Source organism: Lagopus muta, chromosome Z (assembly GCF_023343835.1).
Source record: "Lagopus muta isolate bLagMut1 chromosome Z, bLagMut1 primary, whole genome shotgun sequence".
In the NCBI taxonomy this organism is placed as follows: domain Eukaryota; kingdom Metazoa; phylum Chordata; class Aves; order Galliformes; family Phasianidae; genus Lagopus; species Lagopus muta.
This window is the reverse complement of record NC_064472.1, coordinates 921,854-936,853: the sequence shown is the minus strand read 5'-3', so window position 1 is coordinate 936,853 and position 15,000 is coordinate 921,854. Positions and strand designations below refer to the sequence as shown.

General features: G+C 52.6%; 1 protein-coding gene across 1 annotated transcript in view; it reads left to right on the top strand.

The window, feature by feature from the left end:
* TCF4 (transcription factor 4) overlaps window positions 1–15,000 on the top strand; it is a 150,505-nt gene that overhangs the window by 117,205 nt on the left and 18,300 nt on the right. Inside the window, 8 exon segments of the mRNA XM_048930550.1 lie at window positions 3,447–3,552; window positions 3,636–3,769; window positions 4,551–4,581; window positions 4,584–4,682; window positions 5,921–5,988; window positions 6,275–6,353; window positions 6,692–6,773; window positions 14,992–15,000. The exon segment at window positions 14,992–15,000 is cut by the window's right edge and continues 190 nt beyond it. Coding sequence (XP_048786507.1) covers window positions 3,447–3,552; window positions 3,636–3,769; window positions 4,551–4,581; window positions 4,584–4,682; window positions 5,921–5,988; window positions 6,275–6,353; window positions 6,692–6,773; window positions 14,992–15,000 — 608 coding nt within the window.

Sequence of the window (15,000 nt, the reverse complement as noted above, 5' to 3'; positions counted from 1 at the left end):
ATACAGCCCCATATAGCCCCATACGGCCCCATATAGACCCATATAGACCCATATAGACCCATATAGCCCCATATAGCCCCATATAGCCCAATATAGACCTATACAGCCCCATATAGACCAATATAGACCCATATAGACCCATATAGACCCATACGGCCCCATATAGCCCCATATAGCCCTATATAGACCCATATAGACCCATACAGCCCCATATAGACCCATATAGCCCCATATAGCCCCATATAGCCCCATATAGACCCATACAGCCCCATATAGCCCCATATAGACCCATATAGACCCATACGGCCCCATATAGACCCATATAGACCCATATAGACCCATATAGCCCCATATAGACCCATATAGACCCATATAGACCCATATAGCCCCATATAGCCCCATATAGCCCCATATAGACCCATATAGACCCATATAGACCCATATGGCCCCATATAGACCCATATAGCCCCATATAGACCCATATGGCCCCATATAGACCCATATAGACCCATATAGAACCATATAGACCCATATAGACCCATATAGACCGATATAGCCCCATATAGCCCCCATAGAGCCCCATATAGCCCCACATAGCCCCATATAGACCCATATAGACCCATATAGCCCCATATAGACCCATATAGACCCATATAGACCCATACGGCCCCATATAGCCCAATATAGACCCATATAGCCCCATATAGACCCATATAGACCCATATAGCCCCATATAGCCCCATATAGACCCATATAGACCCATATAGACCCATATAGCCCCATATAGACCCATATAGCCCCATATAGCCCAGTATAGACCCATACAGCCCCATATAGCCCCATACGGCCCCATATGGCCCCATATAGCCGCATACAGCCCCATATAGACCCATATAGACCCATATGGCCCCATATAGACCCATAGAGCCCCATATAGACCCATACAGCCCCATACAGCCCCGTACGGCCCCATACAGCCCCATATAGACCCATATAGACCCATACGGCCTCATATGGCCCCATACGGCCCCACACAGCCCCATGCAGCCCCATACAGCCCCATACAACCCTGCATGGCCCCATACAGCCCCATACAACCCTGCATGGCCCCATACAGCCCCATACAGCCCTGCATGGCCCCATACAGCCCCATACAGCCCTGCATGGCCCCATACGGCCCCATACAGCCCTGCATGGCCCCATATGGCCCCATACAGCTCTGCATGGCCCATACAGCCCCATACAACCCTGCATGGCCCCATACAGCCCCATACAACCCTGTGCATGGCCCCATACAGCCCCATACAGCCCTGCATGGCCCCATACGGCCCCATACAGCCCTGCATGGCCCCATACGGCCCCATACAGCCCTGCATGGCCCCATACGGCCCCATACAGCCCTGCATGGCCCCATATGGCCCCATACAGCTCTGCATGGCCCATACAGCCCCATACAACCCTGCATGGCCCCATACAGCCCCATACAACCCTGCATGGCCCCATACAGCCCCATACAGCCCTGCATGGCCCCATACGGCCCCATACAGCCCTGCATGGCCCCATATGGCCCCATACAGCCCTGCATGGCCCCATATGGCCCCATACAGCCCTGCATGGCCCCATACGGCCCCATACAGCCCTGCATGGCCCCATACGGCCCCATACAGCCCTGCATGGCCCCATATGGCCCCATACAGCCCTGCATGGCCCCATATGGCCCCATACAGCCCTGCATGGCCCCATACAGCCCCATACAGCCCTGAGGGGGCTCCCATTCCCTCCCAGTTCCTCCCATTCCCTCCCATTCCCTCCCATTCCCTCCCATTCCCTCCCAGTTCCTCCCATTCCCTCCCATTCCCTCCCATTCCCTCCTATTCCCTCCCACTTCCGGAACTTTCCAAGCTGGATTCGATGTCCTCGCATACATGTGGTCCCAATTAGGGCCGGTCGTTTGGAATGGGCATCTGCTACTAATTAAGGGCTCATTAGGGGTGGGAACATCCCCAGGTCCTCCAGCACCACTGAGTCCTCCAAGGTCTTTGAGTCCTCCAAGGTCCTTCAGTCCTCCAAGGTCCCCAAGTCCTCCAACAACCCTGAGTCCTCCAAGGTTCCCAAGATCTCTATGGTCCCCAGGTCCTCCCAACAACCCCAAGTCCTCCAAGGTCCCAAAGACCTCCAGGGTGCTCAAGTCCTCCAACAACCCCAAGACCCCTGGGTCCTCCAAGGTCACCAAGTCCTCCAAGGTCCCCAAGTCCTCCAACAACCCCAGGTCCTCCAACAACCCCAAGGTCTTCACGACCCCCAAGTCCTCCAAGGTCCCCAAGTCCTCCAACAACCCCAAGTCCTCCAAGACCCCAAGTCCTCCAACAACCCCAAGGTCTTCACGACCCCCAAGTCCTCCAAGGCCCCCAAGTCCTCCAACAACCCCAAGTCCTCCAAGACCCCAAGTCCTCCAAGGTCCCCAAGTCCTCCAAGACCCCAAGTCCTCCAACAACCCCAAGTTCTTCACGACCCCCAAGTCCTCCAACAACCCCAAGATCTTCACGACCCCCAAGTCCTCCAAGGCCCCCAAGTCCTCCAACAACCCCAAGTCCTCCAACAACCCCAAGTCCTCCAAGGCCCCCAGGTCCTCCAAGGTCCCCAAGTCCTCCAACAACCCCAGGTCCTCCAACAACCCCAAGGTCTTCACGACCCCCAAGTCCTCCAAGGCGCCCAAGTCCTCCAACAACCCCAAGTCCTCCAAGGTCCCCAAGTCCTCCAAGGCCCCCAAGTCCTCCAACAACCCCAAGTCCTCCAGGGTCCCCAAGTCCTCCAAGGCCCCCAAGTCCTCCAACAACCCCAAGTCCTCCAAGGCCCCCAAGTCCTCCAAGGCCCCCAAGTCCTCCGACAACCCCAAGATCTTCATGACCCCCAAGTCCTCCAAGACCCCAAGTCCTCCAAGACCCCAAGTCCTCCAACAACCCCAAGATCTTCACGACCCCCAAGTCCTCCAAGGCCCCCAAGTCCTCCAAGGCCCCCAAGTCCTCCAACAACCCCAAGATCTTCACGACCCCCAAGTCCTCCAAGGCCCCCAAGTCCTCCAAGGCCCCCAAGTCCTCCAACAACCCCAAGTCCTCCAAGACCCCAAGTCCTCCAACAACCCCAAGATCTTCATGACCCCCAAGTCCTCCAAGGTCCCCAAGTCCTCCAAGGTCCCCAAGTCCTTCAAGAACCCCCAAGATCTTCACGACCCCCAAGTCCTCCAAGGCCCCCAAGTCCTCCAACAACCCCAGGTCCTCCAAGACCTCCGAGATCCCAGGTCCTCCAAGACCTCCGAGATCCCCATGACCTCCAAGGTCCCAACATCCTCCAAGGCCCCCAGCTCCTCAGCGACCCCAAAGTCCTCCAACAGCCCCCCCCCCATCCTCCCAGCACCCACAATCCTCCTGTTCCCTTCTCCCCCGTAGGTTTACGCCCCGTCAGCCAGCACTGCCGACTACAATCGCGATTCCCCCGGTTACCCGTCGTCCAAACCAGCAGCCAGCACTTTTCCCAGCTCCTTCTTCATGCAAGGTAAAACCCTCTTGCCTTTTCTTCCTCCGTTCATAACGAACCTCCGTTAATTGAGGTGTTAATTAAAGCTCTTGGATCCGTAGACGGGCATCACAGCGGTGACCCGTGGAGCTCCTCCAGTGGGATGAACCAATCCGGTTATGGGGGGATGCTGGGCAACTCCTCGCACCTCCCGCAATCCGGCAGCTACTGCAGTCTGCATCCCCACGACCGACTGGTAATGGGGGGACCAGAGGGGGTTGGGAAGGTCCTGGAAGGTAGAAAAGGAGCGGGGTGGTGGGTTTGGTTGGGTCCTGGAAGGTGGAAGAGCTGTAGGGTGGTTGTGTTGGTTGGATGGGTTTTGTAGGGTGAGAAGGATGTAGGATTGTTGGGTCCTGAAAGGTTAAAGAAGCATAGGATGATGGTAATGGGTTGGGAAGGTCCTGGAAGGTGAAAAAGGAGCGGGGTGGTTGGGTTGGTTGGGTCCTGGAAGGTGGAAGAGCTGTAGGGTGGTTGTGTTGGTTGGATGGGTTTTATAGGGTCAGAAAGTTGTGGGATTGTTGGGTTGGAAGGGTCCTGGAAGGTTAGAGAAGCATAGGATGATGGTAATGGGTTGGGAAGGTCCTGGAAGGTGAAAAAGGAGTGGGGTGGTTGGGTTGGATGGGTCCTGGAAGGTGGAAGAGCTGTAGGGTGGTTGTGTTGGTTGGATGGGTTTTATAGGGTGAAAAGGATGTAGGATTGTTGGGTCCTGAAAGATTAAGGAGGCTTAGGATGCTGATAATGGGTTGGGAAGGTCCTGGAAGGTGAAAAAGGAGTGGAGTGGTTGGGTTGGATGGGTCCTGGAAGGTGGAAGAGCTGTAGGGTGGTTGTGTTGGTTGGATGGGTTTTATAGGGTCAGAAAGTTGTAGGATTGTTGGGGTTGGAAGGGTCTGGAAGGTTAGAGAAGCATAGGATGATGGGTAATGGGTTGGGAAGGTCCTGGAAGGGGCCGTAGTTGACGGCAGCGGTTCGTTCTGCAGAGCTACCCGTCCCACTCGTCAGCAGACATCAATTCAGTCTTCCTCCGATGTCCACCTTCCACCGCAGCGGCACCAATCACTACAGCGCCTCGTCCTGCACCCCTCCGGCCAACGGGACGGATGGGATTATGGGTAAGAGCCGGATTAATGGGTGTTAACGAGCATGAATATGCAAATGGAGCGAGCGGTCCTTGAAGATGGGAAAGGGGTTGAGTTGGCAGCTGGGTTGGAATGGTTGTGATCTATGGAAGAGGATTGAGTTGGGAAGGTCCTGGAAGGTGAAAGAGGGGAAGGGGGATGAAGTGGGATGGGTTGGAAAGGTCTGGAAGGGGAAAGAGGGGAAGGGTGAGGAAATGGGTTGAAAGGGTCCTGGAAGGTGAAAGGGTGGAAGGGGATTGAAGGGGTTGGGTTGGAAAGGTCCTGGAAGGTGAAAGAGTGAATGGATGAGGAGATGGGTTGGGTTGGAAAGGTCCTGGAAGGTGAAAGGAATGAAGGGGATTGAATGGGTTGGGATGGAAAGGTCCTGGAAGGTTGAAGAGTGAAAGGGATCAAATGGGTTGGGATGGAAAGGTCCTGGAAGGTGAAAGAGTGAAAGGGTGAGGAGATGGGTTGAAAGGGTCCTGGAAGGTGAAAGGGTGGAAGGGGGATGAAATGGGTTGGGTTGGAAAGGTCCTGGAAGGTGAAAGGAATGAAGGGGTTGAATGGGTTGGGATGGAAAGGTCCTGGAAGGTGAAGGAATGAAAGGATGAGGAGATGGGTTGAAAGGGTCCTGGAAGGTGAAAGAGTGGATGGGGATTGAATGGGTTGGGATGGAAAGGTCCTGGAAGGTGAAAGGAATGAAGGGGATCGAATGGGTTGGGATGGAAAGGTCCTGGAAGGTGAAAGGGTAAAAGGATGAGGAGATGGGTTCAAAAGGTCCTTGAAGTGAAAGGGTGGAAGGGGATGGAATGGGTTGGATTGGAAAGGTCCTGGAAGGTGAAAGAGTGGAAGGATGAGGAAATGGGTTGAAAGGGTCCTGGAAGGTGAAAGGAATGAAGGGGATCGAATGGGTTGGGATGGAAAGGTCCTGGAAGGTGAAAGAGTGAAAGGATGAGGGAATGGGTTGGGATGGAAAGGTCCTGGAAGGTGAAAGAACTGAATGAGATCAAATGGGTTGGGTTGGGAAGGTCCTGGAAGGTGAAAGAGTGAGGAAATGGGTTGAAGGGGTCCTGGAAGGTGAAAGAACTGAATGAGATCAAATGGGTTGGGTTGGAAAGGTCCTGGAAGGTGAAAGACTGAAGGGGGATTGAAGGAATTGGGTTGGAAAGGTCCTGGAAGATAAAGACGTGCTGTTTTCCATCCCTTTTCACACTGGATCTCTTGCTTTGCAGCCAACAGAGGAAGCGGGGCGGCCGGCAGCTCGCAGACCGGCGACGCGCTGGGCAAAGCACTGGCATCTGTAAGGCCCTCTTGCTTTCAGCACCCTAATTAAGCCCGTTTTAATTAGCATTGGGAGCCTGGAGGTTGAGAAGCCGAGCAGCAGAAAGGACCTCAGAGGTCCGCCATGGTGATTTTCTGGGCACACTGGGTTCCATTGAGTTCTCATGAGAGCTTTCAATATCGCTTTCCATCCCCCCCCCCCTTCCTTTGATGCAAACGAACCCCCCAGCTTAACGAAGGACTTAACGAAAGGGCCGCGTCGTTAGCGCTGCCTCCCAATTAACCGTCTGTCGTCTCTTATTAAGATCTATTCTCCAGATCACACCAACACCAGCTTCCCATCCAACCCTTCAACTCCTGTCGGTTCTCCCCCTTCTCTCTCAGGGTACCGTTTTGTCGCCGCGCGTTTCGCTTTCGCCGTCGCGCTTTGCGGTTTCATTTCCTTTCTAGGGGCTTTTTGTGGCTTCTTTGGATCCTTTTGGCTCTTTTTGGTTCTGTTTCGGGGTTTTTTTTGGTTGCTTTTCGCTTCTTTTCGCCCTTTTCTGGCGGAAGATTCACCCCCCCCCCTTTTTCTTCCTCCATCCCGCGTCGCCGTCGCGCTGCCGATTTCCTCCTCCGCTCCTCATCCCTTCCATCCCCAACCCCGAATCCAACCAACCCCAAATCCACCCCTTCTCCCTCTGCCCCCCCTTTTCTAACGGTGCTTCCGATTTTGCTGTCAGCAGGCCCAGCTGTTTGGTCTAGAAATGGAGCTCAAGCGTCATCATCTCCCAATTATGAAGGGCCCCTTACACTCTTTGGTAGGTTGCCATCGACGGCCCTCCTCTTCCTCCCGCTCGGCCTTCATCAGTTGCTCCTCCTTGTTTGTTCCGTTTCCCATCCATCCCCTCTTCCTCCCACCCTTTCCACCTTTGAGCCAGGATGGGTGCTGGTCAGTGGCCAAAGATGGGTGCTGGTCATTGAGCCACGATGGGTGCCGGTTGTTGGCCAAGGATGGGTGCTGCTCATTCCTCAAGGATGGGTGCTGCTCATGGAGCCAGGATGGGTGCTGATCATTGAGCCACGATGGGTGCTGCTCATTGAGCCAGGATGGGTGCTGCTCAATAGCCTAGGATGGGTGCTGCTCATTGAGCCACGATGGGTGCTGCTCATTGAGCCAGGATGGGTGCTGCTCATTGAGCCACGATGGGTGCTGGTCATTGAGCCAGGATGGGTGCTGCCCAGAAGACAAGGATGGGTGCTGGATGTTGGCTGAAGATGGGTGCTGATCTCTGGTCCAGTTTGGGTGCTGGTCAATAGCCAAAGATGGGTGCTGGTCATTGACCCAGTTTGGGTGCTGCTCATTGAGCCACGATGGGTGCTGCTCATTGAGCCAGGATGGGTGCTGGTCATTGAGCCAGTTTGGGTGCTGGCCATTGACCCAGTTTGGGTGCTGCTCATTGAGCCCAGGATGGGTGCTGCTCATGGAGCCACGATGGGTGCTACTTATTGACCCAGGATGGGTGCTGCTCATTGACCCAGTTTGGGTTGCTGCTCATTGACCCAGGATGGGTGCTGCTCACTGGCCCAGTTTGGGTGCTGCTCATTGACCCAGGATGGGTTGCTGCTCATTGAGCCACAATGGGTGCTGCCCAGAAGACAAGGATGGGTGCTGCTCATTGCCCAAGGATGGGTGCTGGATTTGTTGGCTGAAGATGGGTGCTGATCTCTGGTCCAGTTTGGGTGCTGCTCAATAGCTCAAAGATGGGTGCTGCTCATTGATCCAGTTTGGGTGCTGCTCATTGAGCCACGATGGGTGCTGCTCATTGAGCCAAATATGGGTGCTGGTCATTGAGCCAGGATGGGTGCTGCTCAGTAGCCTAGGATGGGTGCTGATCATTGAGCCACGATGGGTGCCAGTCGTTGGCCAAGGATGGGTGCTGCTCATTGACCCAATTTGGGTGCTGCTCATTGAGCCAGGATGGGTGCTGCTCATTGACCCAGGATGGGTGCTGCTCATTGAGCCAGGATGGGTGCTGCTCATTGACCCAGTTTGGGTGCTGCTCAGTAGCCTAGGATGGGTGCTGATCATTGAGCCAGGATGGGTGCTGCTCATTGAGCCAGGATGGGTGCTGGTCAGTAGCCAAGGATGGGTGCTGCTCATTGAGCCAGGATGGGTGCTGCTGGTTGCCCAAGGATGGGTGCTGCTCATTGAGCCAGGATGGGTGCTGCTGGTTGCCCAAGGATGGGTGCTGCTCATTGAGCCAGGATGGGTGCTGCCCAGAAGACAAGGATGGGTGCTGGATGTTGGCTGAAGATGGGTGCTGATCTCTGGTCCAGTTTGGGTGCTGCTCATTGACCCAGGATGGGTGCTACTTATTGATCCAGTTTGGGTGCTGCTCATTGAGCCACAATGGGTGCTGGTCATTGAGCCGGATGGGTGCTGGTCATTGACCCAGGATGGGTGTGGACATTGAGCCAGGATGGGTGCTGCTCATTGAGCCAGGATGGGTGCTGCCCAGAAGACAAGGATGGGTGCTGGATGTTGGCTGAAGATGGGTGCTGATCTCTGGTCCAGTTTGGGTGCTGGTCAATAGCCAAAGATGGGTGCTGCTCACTGGCCCAGTTTGGGTGCTGCTCATTGAGCCAGGATGGGTGCTGGTCATTGAGCCAGGATGGGTGCTGCTCAGTAGCCAAGGATGGGTGCTGGTCATTGAGCCAGGATGGGTGCTGCTCATTGCGCCACGATGGGTGCTGCTCAGTAGCCAAGGATGGGTGCTGGATGTTGGCTGAAGATGGGTGCTGATCTCTGGTCCAGTTTGGGTGCTGGTCAGTAGCCAAAGATGGGTGCTGCTCATTGAATCAGGATGGGTGCTGGTCATTGAGCCAGGATGGGTGCTGGTCATTGAGCCAGGATGGGTGCCAGTCATTGCCCAAGGATGGGTGCTGGTCATTGACCCAGTTTGGGTGCTGGTCATTGAGCCAGGATGGGTGCTGGTCAATAGCCAAAGATGGGTGCTGGTCATTGAACCAGGATGGGTGCTGGCCATTGAGCCAGGATGGGTGCTGCTCAGTGGCCAAAGATGGGTGCTGCTCATTGAGCCAGGATGGGTGCTGCTCATTGAGCCACGATGGGTGCTGCTCATTGAGCCAGGATGGGTTGCTGGTCATTGACCCAGTTTGGGTGCTGGTCAATAGCCAAAGATGGGTGCTGCTCATTGAGCCACGATGGGTGCTGCTCATTGAGCCAGGATGGGTGCTGCTCATTGAGCCAGTTTGGGGTGCTGCTCATTGAGCCAGGATGGGTGCTGCTCATTGAGCCAGGATGGGTGCTGCCCAGAAGACAAGGATGGGTGCTGGATGTTGGCTGAAGACGGGTGCTGATCTCTGGTCCAGTTTGGGCGCTGCTCAATAGCCAAAGATGGGTGCTGCTCATTGACCCAGTTTGGGTGCTGGTCATTGAGCCAGGATGGGTGCTGCTTATTGAGCCACGATGGGTGCTGCCCAGAAGACAAGGATGGGTGCTGGATGTTGGCTGAAGGTGGGTGCTGATCTCTGGTCCAGTTTGGGTGCTGCTCATTGAGCCAGGATGGGTGCTGGTCATTGACACAGGATGGGTGCTGCTCATTGAGCCACGATAGGTGCCGGTTGTTGGCCAAGGATGGGTGCTGCTCATTCCCCAAGGATGGGTGCTGCTCATTGAGCCAGGATGGGTGCTGCCCAGAAGACAAGGATGGGTGCTGGATGTTGGCTGAAGATGGGTGCTGATCTCTGGTCCAGTTTGGGTGCTGCTCACTGAGCCAGGATGGGTGCTGGTCATTGAGCCAGGATGGGTGCTGCTCATTGAGCCAGGATGGGTGCTGCTCATTGAGCCAGGATGGGTGCTACTTATTGACCCAGGATGGGTGCTGCTCATTGAGCCAGGATGGGTGCTGCTCATTGAGCCAGGATGGGTGCTACTTATTGACCCAGGATGGGTGCTGGTCATTGAGCCAGTTTGGGTGCTGGCCATTGAGCCACGATGGGTGCTGCTCAGTAGCCATGGATGGGTGCTGTTCACTGGTCCAGTTAGGGTGCTACTTATTGACCCAGGATGGGTGCTGGTCATTGACCCAGTTTGGGTGCTGCTCATTGACCCAGGATGGGTGCTGCTCACTGGCCCAGTTTGGGTGCTGCTCAATGCCCAAGGATGGGTGCTGGTCATTGAGCCACGATGGGTGCTGCTCATTGAGCCAGGATGGGTGCTGCTCATCAATGACCCAGTTTGGGTGCTGGTCATTGACCCAGTTTGGGTGCTGCTCATTGAGCCAGGATGGGTGCTGCTCATTGAGCCAGGATGGGTGCTGGTCATTGACCCAGTTTGGGTGCTGGTCATTGAGCCAGGATGGGTGCTGGTCATTGAGCCAGGATGGGTGCTGCCCAGAAGACAAGGATGGGTGCTGGATGTTGGCTGAAGATGGGTGCTGCTCACTGGCCCAGTTTGGGTGCTGGTCAATAGCCAAAGATGGGTGCTGCTCACTGGCCCAGTTTGGGTGCTGCTCGTTGACCCAGGATGGGTGCTGGTCGTTGAGCCACGATGGGTGCTGGTCATTGAGCCAGGATGGGTGCTGCTCATTGAACCACGATGGGTGCTGCTCAGTAGCCAAGGATGGGTGCTGGATGCTGGCTGAAGACGGGTGCTGATCTCTGGTCCAGTTTGGGCGCTGCTCAATAGCCAAAGATGGGTGCTGCTCATTGACCCAGTTTGGGTGCTACTTATTGACCCAGTTTGGGTGCTGGTCATTGAGCCAGGATGGGTGCTGGTCAATAGCCAAAGATGGGTGCTGGTCATTGAACCAGGATGGGTGCTGGCCATTGAGCCAGGATGGGTGCTGCTCAGTGGCCAAAGATGGGTGCTGCTCATTGAGCCAGGATGGGTGCTGCTCATTGAGCCACGATGGGTGCTGATCATTGAGCCAGGATGGGTGCTGGTCATTGAGCCAGGATGGGTGCTGGTCATTGAGCCAGGATGGGTGCTGCTCAGTAGCCAAGGATGGGTGCTGGTCATTGAGCCACGATGGGTGCTGCTCATTGACCCAGGATGGGTGCTGCTCATTGAGCCACGATGGGTGCTGCTCATTGAGCCAGGATGGGTGCTGCTCATTGAGCCACGATGGGTGCTGGTCGTTGAGCCAGGCTGGGTGCTGCCCAGAAGACAAGGATGGGTGCTGGATGCTGGCTGAAGATGGGTGCTGATCTCTGGTCCAGTTTGGGTGCTGGTCAATAGCCAAAGATGGGTGCTGGTCATTGACCCAGTTTGGGTGCTACTTATTGACCCAGTTTGGGTGCTGGTCATTGAGCCAGGATGGGTGCTGGTCAATAGCCAAAGATGGGTGCTGGTCATTGAACCAGGATGGGTGCTGCTCATTGAGCCAGGATGGGTTCTGGTCAGTGGCCAAAGATGGGTGCTGGTCATTGAGCCAGGATGGGTGCTGCTCATTCCCCAAATATGGGTGCTGCTCATTCCCCAAATATGGGTGCTGCTCACTGGCCAAATATGGGTGCTGCTCATTGCCCAAATATGGGTGCTGCTCATTGCCCAAAGATGGGTGCTGCTCACTCGCCAAAGATGGGTGCTGGTTGTTGACTCAAGATGGGTGCTGGCCATTGCCCAAGGATGGGTGCTGCTCACTGGCCAAATATGGGTGCTGCTCATTGCCCAAAGATGGGTGCTGCTCATTGCCCAAAGATGGGTGCTGGTTGTTGACTCGAGATGGGTGCTGCTCATTGAGCCAGGATGGGTGCTGCTCATTGAGCCAGGATGGGTGCTGCTCACTCGCCAAAGATGGGTGCTGGTCTTTGGTTGGAGATGGGTGCTGCTCATTCCCCAAAGATGGGTGCTGGTTGTTGACTCGAGATGGGTGCTGGCCATTGCCCAAGGATGGGTGCTGGTTGTAGACTCAAGATGGGTGCTGCTCACTGGCCAAATATGGGTGCTGGTCTTCGGCTGAAGATGGGTGCTGCTCATTGGCCAAGGATGGGTGCTGGTTGAGGACTCAAGATGGGTGCTGTTCATTACCCAAGGATGGGTGCTGTTTGCTGTCTCGATATGGGTGCTGCTCATTGCCCAATGATGGGTGCTGCTCATTGCCCAAGGATGGGTGCTGGTTGTTGAGATGGGTGCTGCTCACTCCCCAAATATGGGTGCTGGTCTTTGGTTGGAGATGGGTGCTGCTCATTGCCCAAGGATGGGTGCTGCTCACTGGCCAAAGATGGGTGCTGTTGTTGAGATGGGTGCTGCTCATTGCCCACAGATGGGTGCCGTTGTTTGGCTGGAGCTGGGTGCTGGTCCTCCACCATCCCAGAGTCCTTTGCGGTCTTCCACCTTTGATCCCTCATTCAGGCAGGGGACGGAATTGAGCTCCGATTTCTCCTTTAATTCTCCTATGATTATTATTAATTATTATTAATTTTTGCTGTGCGTTTTCCTTTCTTTTTTAGTTATGATTCTTTTAATTAATTAATTGAATTAATTAATGTGATTTTTTGGTTGTTTTTTGGCCTTTTTTTTGGGTTCTTCCTTGCTTTGAATCATTGCCCCCCCTTTCCTTCATTGAGGGCGACTTTTGGCCTGCAATCATTTGCGAGTCCATGAGGAATCATTGAACCTGTTTTGCCCATGAAAATGGAAGCCATGTTGTTTCCTGCCCCAGGGGTGGATGGGAAAGGAAAAGGAAGGGAAATGGGGGGGGAGGATGGGGGAAGTGAAGGGGAATGGAGAGGAAAAGGGGGGGAAACGGGGGGGGGAAGTGAGGGAGAATGAAGGGAAGGGGAGGGGAAGTGGAGGGAAAATGAGGGGAAGTGGAGGAAAGATGGGGGGAAGTGGAGGAAAGGTGAAGGGAAATGGAGGAAAAGTGAAGGGAAGTGGAGGAAAGATGAGGGGAAATGAAGGGAAAATGAGGGGAAATGAAGGAAAGATGAAGGGAAGTGGAGGAAAAGTGAAGGGAAGTGGAGGAAAGGGGAGGGGAAATGAAGGAAAGATGAGGGGAAATGGAGGAAAGATGGGGGGAAATGAAGGGGGAAAAATAAGGGGAAAAATAAGGGAAAATAAGGAAAAATAAGGGAAAATGAGGGGAAATAAGGGGGAAAATAAGGAAAAATAAGGGGAAAATAAGGGAAAATAAAGGGAAAAATAAGGGAAAATAAAGGGAAAAATAAGGAAAAATAAGGGGGAAAATAAGGGGAAATAAGGGGAAAAATAAGGAAAAAAAATGAGGAAAAATAAAGGAAAAATGGAAGAATGAGGAAAAAAGGGGAAAAAAGGGGGGAAAATATGGGAAAAATGGAGAAATGTGGGGGAAATAAAGGAAAAATGAGGAAAAAAGGGGGGAAATATGGGAGGAAATAGAGGAAAAATGAGGAAAAAGGGGAAATAAGGAAAAAAATGGGGAAATGAGGGGGAAATAAGGGAAAAGAAGGGGGAAATAAGGGAAAATAAGGGGGAAATAAGGGAAAATAGGGGAGGAAATAAGGGAAATAAGGGGGAGATAAGGGAAAAGAAGGGGAAAAATGGAAATAAGGGGGAAATGAGGGAAAAGAAGGGGAAATAAGGGGGAAATAAGGGAAAATAAGGGGAGGAAATAAAGAAAATAAGGGGGAAATAAGGGGAAATAAAGGGAAATAAGGAAAATAAGGGAAAAGAAGGGGGAAATAAGGGGAAATAAGGGGGAAATAAGATAAAATAAGGGGAAATAAGGAGAAAATAAGGGGAAATAAGGGGAAATAAAGGGAAATAAGGGGAAATAAAGGGAAAATAAGGGGAAGTATGGGAAAATAAGGGGATAATATGGGAAAATAAGGGGAAAATAAGGGGAAATAAGGGGGAAATAAGATAAAATAAGGGGAAATAAGGGAAAAATAAGAGAAAGTAAGGGGAAATAAGGGGAAGTAAGGAAAAATAAGGGGATAATAAGGGAAAATAAGGGGAAAATAAGGGGGAAATAGAGGGAAATAAGAGAAAATAAGGGGAAATAAGGGGAAATAAAGGGGAAATAAGGGAAAATAAGGGGAAATAAGGAGAGAATAAGGGGATATAAAGGGAAAATAAGGGGAAATAAAGGGAAAATAAGGGGAAGTAAGGGAAAATAAGGGGAAAATAAGGGGAAATAAGAGGAAATAAGGGAAAATAAGGGGGAAATAGGGGAAATAAAGGGAAAACAAGGGGAAATAAGGGGGAAATAAAGGGAAATAAGGGAAAATAAAGGGAAATAAGGGAAAAATAGGGGAAATAAGGGAAAATAAGGGGAAATAAGGAGAAATAAGGGAAAATAAGGGGGAAATAGGGGGAAATAAGAGAAAATAAGGGGAAATAAGGGAAAATAAGGGGGGAAATAAGGGGAAATAAGGGAAATAAGGGGAAAATAGGGGAAATAAAGGGAAAATAAGGGGAAATAAAGGGAAAATAAGGGGAAGTAAGGGAAAATAAGGGAAATAAAGGGGAAAATAAGGGGAAATAAGGGGGAAATAAGATAAAATAAGGGGAAATAAGGAGAAAATAGGGGAAATAAAGGGAAAGTAGGGGAAATAAAGGGAAAATAAGGGGGAAATAAGGGTATAATAAGGGGAAATAAGGGGAAATAAGGGAAAAATAAGAGAAAATAACGGGAAATAAGGGGAAATAGGGGAAATAGGGGGAAGTAAGGGGGGAAATAAGGGGGAAATAAGATAAAATAAGGGGAAATAAGGGGAAATAGGGGAAATAAGGGGAAAATAGGGGAAAATAGGGGGAAATAAGGGGAAGTAAGTGGAAATAAGGGGAAATAAGGGAAAAAATAGGGGGAAATAAGGAGAAAATAAGGGGAAATAAGGGAAAATAAGGGCAACTAATATAAAGTGAGTGGAAATAAGGGGAAAAGAGAAGAAAAATAAGGGGAAGACATGGGAAAATAAGGGGAAATAAGGACAAAGAAGGGGAAAAGGGGGAAGAAAAGCAAAGGGGACGAAGGGGGAGGCGGGGAGGAAGGCGGCGCTGAGGTTGTGCTGGGTTCGTGTCCCCCCAGCAGAGCCGCATCGA